Below are 19,433 nucleotides of genomic sequence, written 5' to 3'. Positions count from 1 at the left end.
CAACTTATTACTGCGCGCCGATTACAGTCGGATATAAATAATTTTAATTATTGCACTAAATATGATTGATTTGGGATTTTATTTAGGGATATTATGTAAATAGGTATAATTAGTTATCTTATTATTTAGTGATATTATTAAGAAAAAACAATTCCAAATCAGTAGTTTTAATACAAGTAATTTTTGAAATAGTAATTATTTTTTTATTTATTAAAATTAATATAATTTTTACAAAGAAAAAGCCTTATTTTATTAGTTAGTGAACTTAATATTTACACTACAATTTTCAAATTGGAAAATCGGATTATTTCCTCGATTTTGTATTGCCCGTTACCTTACTTTCTGCCCGCTATACGGGGCAGAAAGTACCAATTTTCCTCCCTAGGGAGGAAAGTAGGTTCCGCCCCCCTGCGGGAGGCTCCACTATTGTTAAACTAGACACATAGTATGCCTTCAAAGTACATGCGTGGGCTTTCCACGCGTGGAAAATTGTAAACCCATGTGGCACCTCGTTTCGCGTAGAAAGTTTATGCGCGGAGGCAGCAAGTTAAAAATGTTAAAAAAGTTGCTAAACTTTGGAGTCGCAAAAAATCCTTTTGGTATATGTCTTTTTTATCTAAAAGGAACCTATTCACAAAGTTTCACCTAAATCGGAGCATGGACGTTTTCGGAAGAACAGCCTTTGATTGATTTATTATATTCAGTAGAACAAATTAATAACAGTCCTTGCTTGCAGTTCAAGATGTAATTGGTAATGCAAATACATGGCTCAAATTTATTCGAAAAATGTTTGGGGACGAAAATTTAAAGGATCACAATTAAAGCAGACAATAGTTTGTGCTTTTGGTTAAAGCAGAGAATATTCTGTATTTTTACGCTTTCTATCTATTCCCTGCTTTAACAAAAATTATAATTTTAAAATATATAATTGAATGAAGTTGTAAATAACATACGATCTAATAGTAAAAAGCAAAATATATATTCATAAATTATTATTTCTTTACTTACCGACATCGTGATATTTTAAGTATTAATTATAAATAAACGGAACATGAGCGACAATTTTCCTTCTGTGAATCTTTTTATTACCCAAAATACACAAAATTTGAAAATTTTAAAGGAATCAGAGAGGGTGCCGTTATTCTACATATTTACCTAAAGTTTTATTGAATTAGCAAATAAGTAATTAGTTACAAAAAATTACTAATTACATAAAAATTAATCATATTTAGGTTAAAGTAAATTACGCATTACTCAAAAAATTGGTAATTCGTCAGAGAAAAATTTCTAGTTACGTGAAAATTAGTATTTAGACGAAAATTAATTAATTTCTTTTTGCAAATTGATAATTAGTAAAAATAAATTCTTTATTAAAGTAATTAATAGTTTGTCAAAGATAAATTACTACTTATTTGAAAATTAAGAATTAGTGAAAAATAATTACTAATTTTTTCAATAATAAATAAATCAATGACGGTTAGTGCACGAGCACATTTATGCTCTCCATAAGCTTCCCCAAGCTAATACAGACTCCGCGGCAGCCCTCACCGCGTTGCGTGATAAAGCGAACGTCGCGGTTCAAGCGTTACGAAATCTCGGGCGTGCTGTTGATATATGGGATGTTATATTAGTATATTTAATTGTTCAGAAATTTGACGAAGGCACTCGAAAGGCCTGGGAATTACAACTGAGAGACACATTGGAATATCCCTCGTATGAACAACTCGAACAATTCCTCGCTTCGCGAATATGTGCGTTCAAGAATATTCTGCCAGCATTGCCTTCGTTGAAGGGCAGTAAATATAACTCAGCGTCCGTTCAAAGTCATACGACTAACGCGAGTTCAGCCAAGTGTCCCCTGTGTCAAAAGACGCACTTTTTGTCCGTGTGCCCGGATTTTCGTGAAAAGGCGTGCGTTTAAAGGCGAGAGTTAGTGAAGAAATTTAACTGTTGCTTCAACTGTCTCAGTACAAAGCATGCGCGAAATGTCTACCAAAGTAAGCATACGTGTCGACAATGTCAACAAAAACATCATACGTTGCTTCATGATGTTTCAAATAAGGACTCGACCGCCCAGAATTCACCTTCGTCTAACGATTCGAAGGTTGACAAATCCACAACAATAAATTCATACTTGCTTTCCAAAACAAGTTTTTTGAAAACGAGCATCTTACTAGCTACTGCTTGGATCAGGGTGAATGGCTCAAACGGTCGAACCGATATCGTTCGCGCATTGTTGGACCAAGGATCTGTAACAACTCTCATTACAGAGAGATTAGCACAGCGGTTGCGATTGTTGCGAGAGCGCGTATCCGTCTCTATCACGGGAATAGGGAACACCGCCGCCATAGCGAAATATGCGGCTCAAATTCAAGTATCCCCGCGCGACGGTGCGGAACCGTCATTGTCTGTAACAGCGCTGGTCCTAAAATCGCTCACCAATTATGTACCTCAACGAGTTGAAAACGTGACTAATTTGTCATACATTCGTCAGCTCGATCTAGCGGATGGAGACCCGATCAGCTCGGATCAAATCGATGTCATTATTGGAGCTGATTTATACGGTGCTATTTTGTTACCGGGCGTGTACGCTCGCGCTTCTAATGAGCCCGTCGCTCAGAAATCAGTCTTTGGGTAGATTCTCTCAGGTCCCATGCCATCGCGATCGCGGTCCGGGAACACGTCAATACAAATTCACCACTGTACAATGCTCACGGAACTCAACAATCAATTAAAAGGTTTCTGAGAAATCGAGGAGCTTCCTCGAAAAACCTTTCTCTCCCCGGAAGAGAGCCGATGTGAAGAGCATTTCATGTCCACTCACTCTTGAGCCCCAAATGGGCAGTACATAGTACGACTTCCATTTAAAACAGATCCACCAATTAGTACAGGCGACTCAAAATTGACCGCTCATGCCCTGTATTCGCGTCTCGAATCTCGATTAAACTCACAGCCGGAAAAAGCGAACGAGTACAACGATTTCCTGCAAAAATATGAACGCTTAGGCCATATGGTCAAAGCTCACCCTTCCGAAAGTCCCAACAAGTAGATAGTCTATATACCGCATCATGCGGTTACACGCGAACATAGTGCTACAACGCACCTTCGAGTTGCCTTTAACGCTTCTCAACCAACCTTAAACGATTTATCCTTGAATGACCATCTCATGGTCGGCCCTAAATTGCAGACCGACTTGTCCGCAGTTATATTACAATGGCGCCAATTTCGGTACGTGTTTACGGCCGATATCGCCAAAATGTATAGACAAATTCTAATCGATTTACGCGACGTCGATTACCAAAGGATTTTGTGGCGTCCTAATGCTAACTCTCCTATTGAGGAATATATAATGCTCACCGTGACGTATGGGACGGCCAGGGCTCCATTCTTGGCCCTTCGCTCCGTGCAACAAGCCGCGAAGGACGAAGGCGCAAAGTTTCCATTGGCCGTCTCGGTTATTCGTCGACGCACCTACGTGGACGATTGCGTCTTTGGTGCCGATGATGAACCTCTCGCGCTACAGACAAGAGATCAACTCATTGGCTTGCTGGGTAACGCGGGATTCAAACTTCGTAAATGGGCGAGCAATCGCGCGTCACTACTGATCGGAATAGATCCGACGGATCACGGGCTCGCGCATTCAAAACCCCTTCGCGCGGACGATCATGTCAAGGTGCTGGGGATCAATTGGAATCCCATCGCGGATGCGTTTCAATTTGAAATCACAATTTCTAATTCCGTTCCCGAGACAAAACGCACAATCCTCTCAACCATTGCTAAAATTTTTGACCCCTTTGGATGGCTCACTCCGAAAATCCTTATGCAACAACTGTGGTTAATAAAATGCAGTTGGGATGATGTCGTTCCCGACAACTTTCTGATCAAATGGCGGATGTATTACTCGCATATTGTCTTAATGCGGGAGATTTCAATTCCTAGATGGACCGAGTATGGTTCTGACACGCTTACCGCGGAGATTCATGGATTTGCGGATGCGTCCACCTCTGCCTATGGAGCGGTCGTTTATTTGAGAGTTACAAAAATTGATGGATTCGTTAACATAACGCTACTAACTGCCAAATCAAAAGTGGCGCCGCTCAAGCCTATGAGCGTTCCGCGGCTCGAACTTTGTGCTGCCTTGTTGCTGGCGCGAACGATCCCATTTGTGCGATCAACTCTCGAATTATCAAAGATCGCTTGCACTGTTGGATAAACTCTAAAGTCGCGTTAGCCTGGGTAACGCAACCTCCATCTTGATGAAAGGCCTTTGTGGCCAATCGGGTGCACGAAGTTCAACTTCAAGTCCCGGACGCCGTATGGCGTCATGTTCTCTCGGAAAAAAATCCCGCGGATTTCGCGTCAAGAGGCATTACTCTCTCCAAAATGTTGGAATTGCCTCTGTGGTGGAACGGTCCGGCCTGGCTCAAACTGTCTCAAGATCAATGGCCACAGCCAACATTCCTCAATTCTTCCGCACCACCACCGGAAGAACGAACCAGTGTTGTGAGTCACCTCATTCAGTCTCTAAACAAATGGGAGCTGAGCAGTCGTTTCTCTTCGTGGACGAAGTTGCTCAGAGTGATCGCTTACGTCCTCAGATTCGTGCAACAAATGAGAAAGCGCGGAACCACAAAGTCCGCGAATGGCCAAGCAACGCACAGTTCGAAAACAAGCTCTTTTATTCTCCTTCCGGAAGAAATAAATGCCGCGCGCGAGTTTTGGTTAAAATTCATTCAACAACGGCTCTTCCTTAAGGAGTATTATCAACTACAAAACGCTCTTCGATTAAGGGGGAGTAGCAAATTGTCTTCGCTAAATCCCTTTATCGACGAAAAGGGACTAATTCGAGTCGGAGGACGTCTCCGTCACTCGACACTCGCAGAAAAAACAAAGCATCCAATAGTGCTTGCTGCACACCCGTTAGTTATCATACAATACACGCTCCAGTCAGAAATATAACCTTGAATCAAGGTTGATTCAACGTCGATATGGTTGACATCTACTATCTACTATCTAGCGAAACCACTGCCAAGGGAACGGGCTTGGAAAAATTAGCGGGGAAAGAAGACCCTGTTGAGCTTGACCCTAGTCTGGCACTGTAAGGAGACATGAGAGGTGTAGCATAAGTGGGAGATGGCAACATCGCCGGTGAAATACCACTACTTTCATTGTTTCCTTACTTACTCGGTTAGGCGGAGCGCGTGCCCCGAGGGCTTCTTGCCCCGGCGGTCACGGTGTTCTAGAGCCAAGCGTGTCAGAGTGGCGTGAGGCCTCGCGGCCGATCGCCGTTAATACTCCCGCGTGATCCGATTCGAGGACACTGCCAGGCGGGGAGTTTGACTGGGGCGGTACATCTGTCAAAGAATAACGCAGGTGTCCTAAGGCCAGCTCAGCGAGGACAGAAACCTCGCGTAGAGCAAAAGGGCAAAAGCTGGCTTGATCTCGATGTTCAGTACGCATAGAGACTGCGAAAGCACGGCCTATCGATCCTTTTGGCTTGAAGAGTTTTCAGCAGGAGGTGTCAGAAAAGTTACCACAGGGATAACTGGCTTGTGGCTGCCAAGCGTTCATAGCGACGTCGCTTTTTGATCCTTCGATGTCGGCTCTTCCTATCATTGCGAAGCAGAATTCGCCAAGCGTCGGATTGTTCACCCGCCAACAGGGAACGTGAGCTGGGATTAGGGGGTTGACAGCTGGTTGAGTCAATAAGAAAGTCGATATTCCTACAATATCGATCACTCCATGTCAAGAAGTGTAGTGTCGATTCAAGGTTGATTCAACGTCGAAAAGATTAATATCACTGTTTTGATGTGTGCACGTACAAAATTCGATCAATTTGGCTTTAGATTTTAATCTTAAAAAATATTACTACATTGTTCGTATAAATATTGTACGAAACAATTTATAGACATTTATTAAGAAATCGCGTAATTGATTAATCGCAATAGATCAGTTAAGCGCCCAATCCTGCAAGATCCGCGAAAATTACGACTTGCGAATTGTAGACGAGCCTAGCAAAACACACAAATGCAACAATAATCCAACATTAAAATGATTCGATTGACAGCATCACTGACAAGCTCGTCGGTGGCCGCATTTAATAACCGCGCTTGTAAAAAATTCTCACGGACCCGCGGTTAAACAGCGCGCCATAAGCGGCGTTGCTACGATAACAAGTGTGAAGTGGAAGGGTCATGGGATCAGCAGAACCCGGTTGAACACGTATTAACGCGCGACTCACACGGTGCGGATACTGCGATTACTGCAAATTCTCTAATCAAATGGTGTTTTTGGTTGCAAGACAAAGTTATTACCCATAATAATGAACAATACTAAGCGGGTAAGTACTATATTTTTCTTATAAGTTAAGTGTTTGTGACTACATAACCTAACGAACTTTTTTCGTTACAAGTCGAGTCTTTTTTCATATTTTTGCTGTTTAATTTTATTGTTTTCCACATATTTATCAGGTAAACAAATTTTCCGTTAAGATTTTACTTTGTGCTTATTATCTATTGGCCTGTTCTTCTATATCTATTACATATGTAAAAATATATGTACTAAATCATTATAGGCAGTAAGCCTATAATGCGATATCTTATTGATATCTTATGTATGATTCATATATTGTTCAAAAATTATGGCAGCTTTTATGACTCCTGTACACAGGTCAAGTGTTACCGCATCCTGTGTGCAAGAGCCTGTAACTGCATTTCAATATTCACTGCCAATACTGAAAATCTATATAGTTCACATGCATAGTAACATGCATAGATTTGCAGTGCTGGCAGGTAATATTAATATACAGCCTGTATATGCAATAGATTCTTCTGTCCTTCATTCTGGCAACATGAATATATATCAATATATACGTTGCTTTTTATGCATGTGTGCGTGCGTGTGTGTGTGTGTGTGTATGTGTGTTTGTGTGTGTGTGTGTGTGTGTGTGTGTGTGTGTGTGTACACCTTGTAAATGGTTTGGTTCTAACTTCCGCAAATTTGGAGATATTGGTCTTATATAAATAATATATACAATAAATATAAATATACTAAACTATTCAAGTTAATAATGATAAAAGATTATCTTGTTCTCGAGCGGCTATAAATTACTTTTCCAATGCTATTTCAATACAAGGAGAGTTATGCAGATCATTGTCTTTATTAATATTCGTCTTTCAGCATTTTGACCAAATTTTCCACTGATTTAGTATCTTTTTTTAGTCTCTTTCTTGTACTTTTTGTTTCTATTGACTTGGCGTCTATATATTTTTATACAAGTTTTTTTAAAAGAAATCTTATAAAATATAAAAACTATTGCATTTTTAGGTGCCATTCTGGATAAAAGGCCAGAAACTGAAATCCCAGAGATTGATGCAGCAACTTCATTATGGTTAAAGCAAGCGCCTTGGCGTCGCCAAGATGACGGCAGTATGGGAAAAAGAACAAAAAAATAAGAAGACTATACTGATTCGGGATTATTATTATTTCTGCGAATATATCAATCAATCAATCATCTTTATTTATTTCCCGTTCCGGGGTTGGAAAGGCGTTTTTTCAGTAAAAACGTTCCCAAAAACCTTTACAAGCAAACTTATATGATATTCTGCTATATCCAACACACATGGCGTTTTGCAGGGACGTACCCAACTCTTTACAAACACATTCAATGTCCGTTCATTATTTTCTAACCATCTTCATCTACTCCAATCCAATCTACTCGATCTCCATCGTTCCGTTTCGAATGGCGTTTTGTTTGACTCCCTCCTTTCCATCGCTGCTCTTCCCTTCTCTCTCCGGTTCTCTCCCTCCTCGTGTTCGACGCCTTCCTTCTTTCTTATTCTACCTTTAGGGCCAGCGCATGAACATTGCCGTAGCATCTTACGCCTTACGTGAGAATATTGCGTTACGCGACACGCAAGCCAATCTTACGGCAATTGGTATGAAAAAAAAACATAGTTCCTTTAAGAAAAAATATGTAATTTGCAACAATTCCTCATTTTTTAGTATTTTTCATCTTAAAAAAGTATAAAATAAAGTATATTATTTCAATCAAATTTCGACCTTACTTTGACGTCGAAATGATAGTTGAATAGTCGTTGATATTTTATACGCTTTCGACGTCGAATCGACCAGAATTTCGACATTTGGTTTTCGACGTTGATTCGACGTCGTATCAACCAAACGTTTCTGACTGGGGCACGTACGTGCGTTACACGCCGGGCCGCAATTAACGTTGTATCTCCTCCGCGAGGACTTTTGGATATTGCGCGCACGCCAAACGATACGCGCAACGCTATATTGATGCGTAAAATGTGCTCGCGAAAAGGCCGCGATCTCCAACGAATTAATGGGAGAGCTTCCCGATTATCGAGTGCGTCCGGCCACTCGAGCGTTCTTACATTGCGGCGTAGATTACGCGGGACCGATTCAGATTCGGGCTACCCCTGGTCGGGGACACAAGTCTCGGAAGGCGTATATAGCGGTCTTCGTATGCATGACGGTCAAAGCGATACATATCGAATTGGTGAGCGATTGTTCGACTCCCGCCTTTGTCTCCGCATTTGATCGTTTTTGTGCTCGCCGCGGAATCCCCAGCAACATGTATTCAGACAACGCGATGAATTTTCAGGGCGCACAACGCGAATTAGCTATCGCGTGGCGTGCTGCTACGTGCGATCCCAACGTACTCAACAAATTAACCGCCCAAGAAGTCAAATGGAATTTTATTCTTCCGTCCGCCCCACATTTTGGAGGGCTATGGGAGGCTAGCATGCGAAGCGTCAAATACCACCTGAAACGAGTGATTGATGCTCATACTCTGACGTTTGAAGAGATGAGTACATTCTTGTGTAGAGTCAAAGCCTGTCTAAATTCTCGCCCAATAGCGCCGATATCCGATAACTACGACGATTATTCCGCATTGACTCCCGGGCACTTTCTGATCGGGCCCGCGATTACTAGCTTTCCCGAGCCTTTATTGCTTAACGAAAAGAAAACGCGTCTCACCCGATGGAAAGTCCTTAGTCAAATGCGTGATAGCTTTTGGAAAACGTGGTCACACGATTATGTGCATACTTTGCAACAACGTCCAAAATGGCGCGACATTCATGATTTAACTCGGGTAGGACGCCTAGTACTTATGCGAAATCCCTTAGCATTTCCATGCAATTGGGAGTTAGGACGCATAATTGAATGTCATCCCGGTGACGATGGGTTAAGGGGACTAGGAAGGGTTGAAATTTTGAAAAAATCGATCTTCGGTTTTTTGCATATTCCGATACTGTGATCCTTTAAGAATATCTTCCCGTTTGTCTTTTTAAAAAATTCGCAAAATTGAGGTCAGGAGAGTGTAAAACGTAGTGTGGCGCGCGGCCGGCCGAACGCAGATATTCGCGCGGTCGGTCCCAGTATTCGCTTGGCAGGCGCGGATAAAAAGGAGCTTAGCAGTACAAAGCAGGCTCGACGAGAGAAAAAAAGAAGTTCTGCGGCTGCTGCTGAAACCAAACGTACTTTGAAGACTGCATTCTACAGTGCAGGAAATTTTTGAACCGCGTAAGTACGACTTTTCTAACATAAATATTGTACCGAAACTTTGTGTGAATGCGATTTTCTCGACTACATTTTTTGATGATTTTACCACGATATCTCGAGAACCGCGAGAGATATCAACTTAAAATTTATACAGGAGTTGTAAAACACTATGACACATGAATTATACCTAAAATCAGATTGTAAAAAAATATTGCTACAATTTTATAATAACAAATAACTCGAATTTTCCCAAATTTTTTGTTTTCTGGACGCCATTTTGTTAATTTTATTTTTATTTTTAATTTTTTAGGTATAATCAATAGAGGAAAGCCTAAAGAGAAGAAATATTCCTGAAATTTGCCAAAACCTTTATCCGTTCGACTGGAATCGTGGTAAAACCGTGGATTCGACAGTTTTTTTATTATATTGGGACGCCGATATTATTGATCTGGGAATGACTTTTAATGAATTTTCTCATTTTATAATGTTATAATTAATACCCTTCATTCGCAGCCTTGTTATAAACAATTAAACACGAGCCAATTTCTGCATTTTCAACCCTCCCTAGTCCCCTTAACACGAGTGGTCAGAGTTGAAACCGCACGCTCTACATACAAACGTGCACTTGTCAAGATATGTTTTTTGCCTGTGGATCTGACTACTGACAACAACCCTACATCAGCTGGATGACATTTGCCAGTCCCCCATCTCAACCTTGTATATACTGTATAAATTGCGTTAAATTATAAATTGCGTTAAATTATAAATTGCGTTAAATTATAAATTACGTTAGATTATAAGTTGCGTTAGAATTTAAGTGAAATCGCGGCATACCGCATTATTGTTTGGTAAAAAACGTGCCCCTCATGGCGGGCGACAGGCATGGGTTTATTATCGGATAGTCTATCCGAGGCGGGCGGTATGTTCCAATATTTTGCGTGTCCCGAGGATCCACGAAAAAGATCGATGGCGCCAAATGCTACCCCTCGAACCGTTCCTAATCCGCACCGCGCCGCGTACTTACGAGTCAGAGCGGAGCCGATCACGCATCGAACAGGTGACTCCGCCAACATCTGCCAATCACCAATCGCGGAATTCGGCGACAGAACGAATATAACAGTGACTCGAGCCGATCGATATTTTGTTCTCCGCGTTGCCAAACCGGAACGATAAAGCCTTAGCTTGAGCATTAGCATAAGACCGTGAGCCGACAGTCAAGTTAATCGCGCTCGTGCGTTTCCACACCGGAGCAATTGCCGGGACGGCCCATCCACGCGGTCATCACGTGGACGAACGACGCGTTGTTCTTATTTGTAATCGAGTGTACAAATAAAGACAAAACAGTTGTGACGGCAATACCTGTGCCTATATTATTCACGTCCGATCCTTGCATTCCGCATCCCTCTCGGGATAATACCAGCTAAATATATTAAAACAGTAATCATAATCAATACAGTACCTTTCAATCAAAAGAAAAACAGACTCAGCAATATAATGCGCTAATGACTTCTTTTATAATACGCTAATGACTTCTTTCATAATACGCTAATGACTTCTTTCAAACAATCACATAAGTATTGCACGAGCATAACGGCTCGTTATATCGCCATCTTACCAATAATACCAATCTAATCTTTTTGGCATAGAATTAATTGAACTAAGAGTTATAACTTACAAAATAAAATTACAGTTGGGGTAAATTAGAGGTCGGTAAGTAGGCAGCTTACATAAACTACAAAAATAATTATAACTTAACACATAATAATAATAAATAATTTTTGCAGTATCATGGAAAAAGGAAGTATTCGTGATATTTCTTCGAGGAATAAGAGACGATTAGCACAAGAAAAAACGGAAAAAGATTATTTGTTGCTAGAATTATCAAGCAGTGATGTGACTGATTTGAACCATCGCATCGGCTGAACGTATAAAAGAATGCCGAATTGAAAATGAAAATGATCATCAATCATTAATTTCAACATCACCTTCTCTCAGTAATGATCAGACTTACATCAATCAGTTTTTTATAATTATACAGGGTGTTTCCTAAATAAGTAGACAAACTTGAAGGGGATATTCCTTGGCTATTATTTTAAGAAAAAAAGGTTCTATGAGAGAGAACATATGTGTCCTAAACTGCTTCGTTTTCAAAATACAAGGTGTCAAAGATGCACGCTCCTGGTGAATCTAAAAATGTTTTATCGGTACTAGAAAAATGGTTCTTAATACCACATGTATGCATACCAAAGGACTTCGCCATATCCTTATGGAAATTCGGTTTCGGTGAAATTAGCTGAAACTTCGGAAATAAATAGTTGATGTGATGCTGATCAAAAGTCACAATGGGCAAAATTCACAATAATCAACCGTTTATAGATGCTATCAGCGTTCAGAAGTCAAAAAAGGTGTTATTTTAGTATACTATTGTGGGACAGTGAATTTTGGTGAAATTGGCTGAAACTTTGGAAATATATAGTTTATGTGATGCTGATCGAAAATTATAATAGGCAAGATTCACAATAATCGATTGTTTAAGCACTATCAGTGGTCAAAAATAAAGATAAGGCGTTATGTCAGCGTACTATTGTGAGACAGTGGACTGCAATGTATTATTCTACAGAATCATACAACTTATTCTGTTTGTTAATACAAAAATATGTATTTATGTGAAGAAAATATGTATACATGCATGTGTATATACATATATACAGCATATATACACATACAGGGTTTATCAAAAGTATGGCAACCCCTAAATATTTTGAAAACTACGCATTTTAGAAAAAAATGTTTCAGACAAAAGTTGTAGGGTTTCAAGTAACGCATTAAATAGTAATATTAGTGTGACTACAAATAACTTTGTTAATGCCAAGTAAAAATAACTTTAAAATTTTTAAACAAAAACCCATATTTTTGATTGCATATTCTTATAGCTTGCCTCGAGAGTTTTTCAAAACACTATAATAAAGTATATTTTTATTAAGTATTTTTCAAGTTATGGAGCTTGAAAGCTACGATACCGCCGGCATCAGCGTTACGCAAGATATACCGCGTGGAGGTTGCACGGTCGGATTTACACTAGCAGAGTTGTAAATAACAATACTTTTGTGATTAAAGTTCTTAATTACTAATTATTTTACATAATTTTAATTTAAATTGAGTTCAAGTACAAATGTTTTTCGGAATTGTAATTAAAGTCGTTCAATTACAAATACATTTTGAAATTGTAATTAAACTCGAATTTTATTACAATTAAAAAAGTAAAAAAAGTAATTATTATTTACATTTTCCTAAATTACAAATTTTACAACCTTGATTTACATTTATTTGTGTGTTTGAGTGTTTTAGAGTAAATTCTGAAAGTGGTTTCCATTGACTTCTTGACAGTATGCCAATCTTTGATAGAACGCAGAAATAGCTCTACGATTTGATTCAGCAGGTATCAAGGCTGCTTCATCCCTTATTCGCTGCCTCAATTCTTGGATATTTTGAGGTTTTGTTTCGTAAACCTTACTCTTCAGATAGCCCCAAAAGTAATAATCAAGAGGAGTTAGATATGGTGACCTAGGTGGCCAACTTTCCCCACCCTCATTTCGGTTCCTTCTTCCTATTAGTCTAAGATCCCGACCTACATCGACCTTCACCCATCTGTTTTCCTAATAAAAGGTATTTTTTATCAAACATAATGAATAAACAAACAAATCGCGGGTGGGTTGCCTAATTAAATCAGCTCAAGGCTACCCTTAATTAAAAATAATTTAATTAATTTTTTTTATTTCTACACTCATTTGTATTCTCAAAACATTCAGTATCAATCGAAAGTACAAAGCATAAGTAGAAAGGAAAAGTTAGGTTGCCTATCTTTTACTGCTCCCTATTACCGGGTTGCCAGGTATAAACAGGTGAGTTGGTATTACTAATTTACACTCATCTGTATTCTTAAATTAAACTATACAAAAAATAAAGATAATTTTATTACGAACACAGTGGTATTAGGTTGCCTAAGCAAAATCGATCAAGACTTGCGGTTGCCGCGCTTTAAAATCCGAATATTTGAGTAAGCGAGCGGGGTGCGACAGAGAAGCGCTGAACGTACTATTCTATGCAATAGAGGAGGACGCAGCATAGCAGTTGTGCGTGAAGCAGTTGCCGAGTGAAAGAGAGTGCGCATGCTCTTTTCTCCGTGCGATAGAGAAAGACAACTCTATCGCTCGAAATCTTTTTTGGAGTATTTAATTACGCATTCATATATATCAGTATATGATCACTCGGTGGTCTCCAAACATCGCCTCACATATAATCACGATTTCACGTGGCATAATCCGAGGATTTTATATAAAGAAAGCCATTATAAAAAAAGAGAGATCTCGGAGATGTTCTTCATTAAGAAGTGCAGACACACAGTCAATCTTCAAAAGGACACCGAAAATTTACCGGCTGTTTACGATCGTGTCATTAATGCTGTCTAATCTATGCTTTTTGACCGCGGTTTGGTTATTTTAAGAACCCGCTATTTTGCTTTGTCGGTGTGTTTTCTGAGTTTTATTATTGTGACTTTGACTGTTGTAACGTTCGGACGCATTTGACAAGATGCTCGGTTTCATCTATCTATGGACTGACTGTATCTTTTACTTCTGCTTTTGTCGACGCATAAAACTTGTAAGTCATTTCTGGCATCCTCTTCGCTATGTTTCATATCTATATACATCTCTGTAATTTACCTTTTCAGCTTTATGAAGCATGATGTATTTTGGGAATTATATTAGGCGACATAGGATGTATATGCGTGGAGTGCCGGCAATAGTTACTGTTATATTCCTCACTTGAAAAGGGCCAGATGGTGGCCGAAACGTTGTGAGATATTATAAAGGAGAAAATTTTGGCCAGTTGGGTCGCTCAAATACATTTCATTATATTTATTAGTCATTTATACCTTTCAATACTCAAAATAGCTGCTATATTTTCCAAACTTTTTTTGTTAATAACTTTTTAACGAATAACGAGCGCGGGCTGAAACCTTCTGAAGGTCACTCAGGAGGGTGACCTTGACAACATACTAAAATATCAAGGTCATCCAAGGTGGTCCCCCCCCATCTATACAAAATTACCAAAATAGGAAAAAAATAAAGTAAAAATAGGTTAAAAAATAGGTAGGGTGCATATTTTTCGGGCTCCCCCGATTGATTATCACTGTCGGAGTCACAACAAAGGTTTTTACCAAGAAAACCACAAGAAAATATCAAAATTCAGAAAAGGCCTTAATTCTATAGAATCATCAAAAGCCTTAGTGGTGTAAGTCAAATTTGATTTAAAATGTTGACTCGTGTGCATAGAGATGCAATCTATACAATATATAAATTGCATCTATGCACACAAGTTAATATTTTAAAAATTTTGACTTACACCACTAAGGCTTTTTATCCCTCCAATGTATATGATCTACACAGTATATTTTAAATGCGTATTTGCAATATTACAGATACGTATCAAATACATAATTTACGTGTTTAACACGTATATTGTCATATATTGTCATATACGTATCTGATACGTAACGTTATTTTACGTATCTAGACTAGGACATTTATCGGTATTAAACATGTATCTAGTACATGATTTATTCGTATTGCTACGTATCTGTTATACAGCAACATTTCAAATTTTATGTATCTGCTATCTATCTGAAATATAAAATGCTGTGCGGGAACTGTGAATCGGCCATATATTCGAATGCAAATGTTGCAGAGATATCTTTTTCAAAGATATAATGTGATATTGAGTAATGATGTCTTGCAGATATTCTGTGAATATGTGAAAATAAGATATCTCAGATCTCAGATTTGACTTAAAATTGTAGACATAAAGATATCTGGCTATATCTCAGATATAGTTTGCTGTGTGGGCTAATATCACCAGGATATCTATGTTCAATCTATACAGGATTAAAATCATACGAGTGGTGTACATAGTAGATTAAATATAGTGTATATAAATTACTAGATTTTTCACCCGCGTTTCGCGCAGGCTTAAAACCTTTTCCTTTTTTTTAGTCTAGATCCCTTCTCTAAACCTTCTTTGTTCTTACTTTTTTCTTCGCAGACAATTTTTTTCCACTTTAAGTTATATTTTCCTCTCTTAAATTTATGTATATATAGAGATATATATTTATTTTTCCCGCGCATTGCGCGGATGTACTCTCTGCTGACCCGCTATTTTTGGCTTACTTTCATTTTTTAAATTATTTTTTCTAATTCTGTATCGCGTTGCATTTTGGCACTCAATTCAGGTAGTACAACCCTTTTATTTACTCTTATTTTGATAAAAATTTATACATTGTTTTTTATTTTTAAAAAGTTTTAATTTTTCCACATCATAAATGCCTGTATGTTTTTTAATTTTCGCAAATTTTGAGATATTTTTTTTGTTTGTAATTGGAGGAGGAAAATGCCTAATGCATACCGTAGGGCCGGTCCCTAGGCTTATGCCAGGCTTGCACCGGCTAAAAACCTCCAGTTTTAAGAAAATACGTTTATTACTAAAAAATTAAACTCATTGTCGCCATCCCCGAAAAATTAGAAAAATTGGATGAATAGTTCGCAGTCAGAAAAATTTTAGCACCTGCAGTTTCCAAAAAATCGATACATTTAATGAAAAATTAAACCCATATAAAAAATTCTACACATCATCGCCATCCCCAACAAATTATAAAAATGTTGGCACCGGTTTTAAGAAAAACCGATCCATTAATGAAAAATTATCCATTTATAATGATGCACCCCTTAAATGCGTTGTCTCCCGGCAGCCACCAGCCGGATGCCGCCCGACCGACCATCCGTCGGGCGATGACAGGGCGCGGTGCGCCCACATTTTTAATCGCTCGACCGAATTATCGTAGGCGGGAGCATTAGCGGCTTACGGCACCGATGTCCCCTCGGAGCTCCGACAAGCGCCGACGGGAGCCGATCTTCGCTGAGTGCGAGAGCGCGGTAATTCCGCACCGCTGCGACCGACGCGCGGCTCGCACGAAGATCGGCTACTCCCACCGAATCTATCGCTCCGGGGAGGTATAAAACATCGGTGTCGCGGCAAGAGACTTCACTTCTTTTCGAAACCAGCATCAGCTCCGCTAATCCCGATGAGAGAAGCTACCTTTCCCGACTCCTAGAGCGGCACGACAGCGGGGTCCAGTGATATGGGCCTCGTTCCAAGAGGTCTTGAGCGCTGCTCGAACTCCATCACTCTCTTTAATCTTTAATTCTTGGTTGCGACGGCCAAGCGGAGTCAAGGAAACTTGGTCTCGTGACAAGTAGTCTTGTCGCCTATAAGCTCCGGAATTCCTCGAACCGACCGGCCGGCCAGCCTCATCCTGACCGACCGTTCCTTCCTTCCGGTCTTCCCGACAGCGACTCGCGTTCCGTTTATAGATCGCTGTAATACCGCACCGTATGCGTCCGCATAACCCGTTGTAAATATCGCGTTCCGTTTCCCGTATAGATCGCTTAATATCGCGCTCCGTATGCGCCCGCGTAAACCGTTGCGAATATCGCGTTCCGTTTCCCGAATAGATCATTGTAATATCGTGCTCCGTATGCGCCCGCATAAACCGTTGTAAATATCGCGTTCCGTTTCTACGTACAGCTCGCTGTAATATCGCGCTCCGTATGCGTCCGCATAAACCGTTGTAAATATCGCGTTCCGTTTCCCGTATAGATCGCTGTAATACCGCGCTCCGTATGCGTCCGCATAAGCCGTTGTAAATATCGCGTTCCGTTTATACGTGTGCGTCCGTATAAACCGCTGGATTAAACCTGCGTATCATTTGTTGTATCATTGCAAGTATTAAATATTATTTCAAGTATTTAGTAAACCGTGTGTGTGAATCAAATCCTGATTACTGCCTCTGGACCTACCTATCGAACCCCTGGTCCGGCGAGCTAGTCCGCGTTTGATTTATAAAAACAGCAGGTCGTTATACATTAATGAAAATTTAAACTTATTTTTAAAAAATAAAAAAAAAATTGATACTGGTTTCAAGAAAATCGGTCATTTATACTTATTATTTCTCGAAAAATTAGAAAAATTTTTTCAAAGCCGGTTTCCAAAAAATCGGTAACAAAAAATTGTCCATAAAAATTATCCATAAAAGAAAAATTCAGCTTAATATCTCAAAATTTGCGGAAATTAGAACAATCACGTACATTTTTTTAAACAGAAATTGGAAACTCCTTTATTATTAGCAATTTTTCTAATTCTATTACATTCTTTAGTTCTTTCTACCCCTATTTCATATATAATTCTTTAAGAAGATTTGGTCAATTAATTCTCGAAAAATTGGAAAAATTTCAGAACCGGTTTCCAAAAAGATCGGTAACAAAAAATAATACACATCACCGCCATCCCCGGAAAATTGTACCCTTATTTCATGTATAATTCTTTAAGATTCGGTCCATTAACGAATGAGTAGTTCGCTGTCAGACAGACAGACAGACGTCAGGTACTTATAATAATAGATATGGTTACGAGTAAATTTATAATTTCGCAACAGATTCAACTTAAGAATAGAAATAAATACTGTAATTGCCCATAAAATAATATAAAATTTAAATGATAAATCAATCACATATCTTATATGGGTGCAATTGCCTATAAAATAATATAAAATTTAAATGGTAAATCAATCACATATTTTACAGATGTTAACCCTCCGTTAGATGCAACATCCAATAGATACACGTATAAGCTACACTGCTTTCTATATACTTTATTGCCTGGTCTATTAGCCATGGCTTGACCAGAACTTGCAAGTGCTAATAAAAGAAAAATTGTTTTAAAAAACTCAGAAAAATAAAAACATTAGTGAACCTGTAAGATATATTGGGTCTGTTTTCTATTGCTGTAAAACTGGCTGCACTAGTTTATCTTTTTCATTTCATATTGGAAGGAAAAATATAAACTCATCTGAACTAGTGCAGTTAGTTCAGCAAGATAAGACAGACTCATTGCGAACATCATTTTATGGATGAAAAATATTGTCACTAACGAAGGGTTAAATGTTCAAAGATTAATGTACTGCCGGATCACAATTTGAAAGTTTGCTGCCGAAAGGTTTTCCGTTACTGAAGTATCACGTACTATTCGACTCATCTCGGACAATCTCAGGCGTGAATATATCAGTTGAAAAAAGACTGACCATAAAATCTTATCCGAATTATGGATCTGTTTTCTATTGCTAGTATACTGGCTGCATTAGTTCAGAGTTGATCTTCTTTACTCCACATTGGAAGAAAAAAAATGAACTCTGAACTGGTGCAGTCAGTTCAGCAATAAAAAACAAACCCTATACTTACATAACAAGAGATTCGGTAATTATGCATAAAAGGGACATCCTCTCCGATGACCTTGACCTTGACATATGTTGTCAAGGTCACCCTCCTGAGTGACCTTCAGAAGGTTTTAGCCGGCGGTCATTGTTTATTAAAAAGTTATAAACAAAAAAAGTTTGAAAAATATAGCAGCTATTTTGAGTATTGGAAGGCATAAATGACTAATATATATGTCGAAATAGTTCACGCATATACTTTCCACGCGAAACGAGGTGCCACATGGGTTCGTGGCGCGCTTTACAAGCTCGTTTAAGTAGAGGTGGTATTAAAGAAGTTAAAGTTAGTCGATCATCTGTGTGAATATTTATGGCGATATACAATAAACGAGCTTGTAAAGCGCGCCACGAACCCATGTGACAACTCGTCTCGCGTGGAAAGTATATGCGTGAACTATTTCGACATATATATTAGTCATTTATGCCTTCCAATACTCACATATATTCAATATACAATTTATCAACAATTTACTGCTTTAAAGGCCGGTTGTTCCAACCTTTTGGTAAACTAACTAATAGTTAA

The 19,433-nt window shown here is 39.0% G+C and overlaps 2 protein-coding genes across 2 annotated transcripts; both read left to right on the top strand.

Annotated features, from left to right (window-relative positions):
* Positions 1–3,256: 3,256 nt before the first annotated feature.
* On the top strand, positions 3,257–4,213 carry LOC139782258 (uncharacterized). The gene has a single exon (XM_071721231.1). The coding sequence runs from the start codon at positions 3,257–3,259 to the stop codon at positions 4,211–4,213; it is 957 nt and encodes a 318-aa protein (XP_071577332.1).
* A 4,134-nt stretch (positions 4,214–8,347) lies between these two features.
* LOC139782257 (uncharacterized) lies at positions 8,348–9,286 on the top strand. Its single transcript, XM_071721230.1, has one exon. It carries the CDS (start codon positions 8,348–8,350, stop codon positions 9,284–9,286), a length of 939 nt encoding a protein of 312 aa, XP_071577331.1.
* The last annotated feature ends 10,147 nt before the right edge of the window (positions 9,287–19,433 follow it).

This window comes from Temnothorax nylanderi, unplaced genomic scaffold (assembly GCF_030848795.1).
Source record: "Temnothorax nylanderi isolate EJ_2023f unplaced genomic scaffold, tnyl_v1.0 TNYL_tig0399_pilon, whole genome shotgun sequence".
In the NCBI taxonomy this organism is placed as follows: domain Eukaryota; kingdom Metazoa; phylum Arthropoda; class Insecta; order Hymenoptera; family Formicidae; genus Temnothorax; species Temnothorax nylanderi.
Note: the sequence above shows the minus strand (reverse complement) of the source record. Positions and strands in the feature narration are given on the sequence as shown.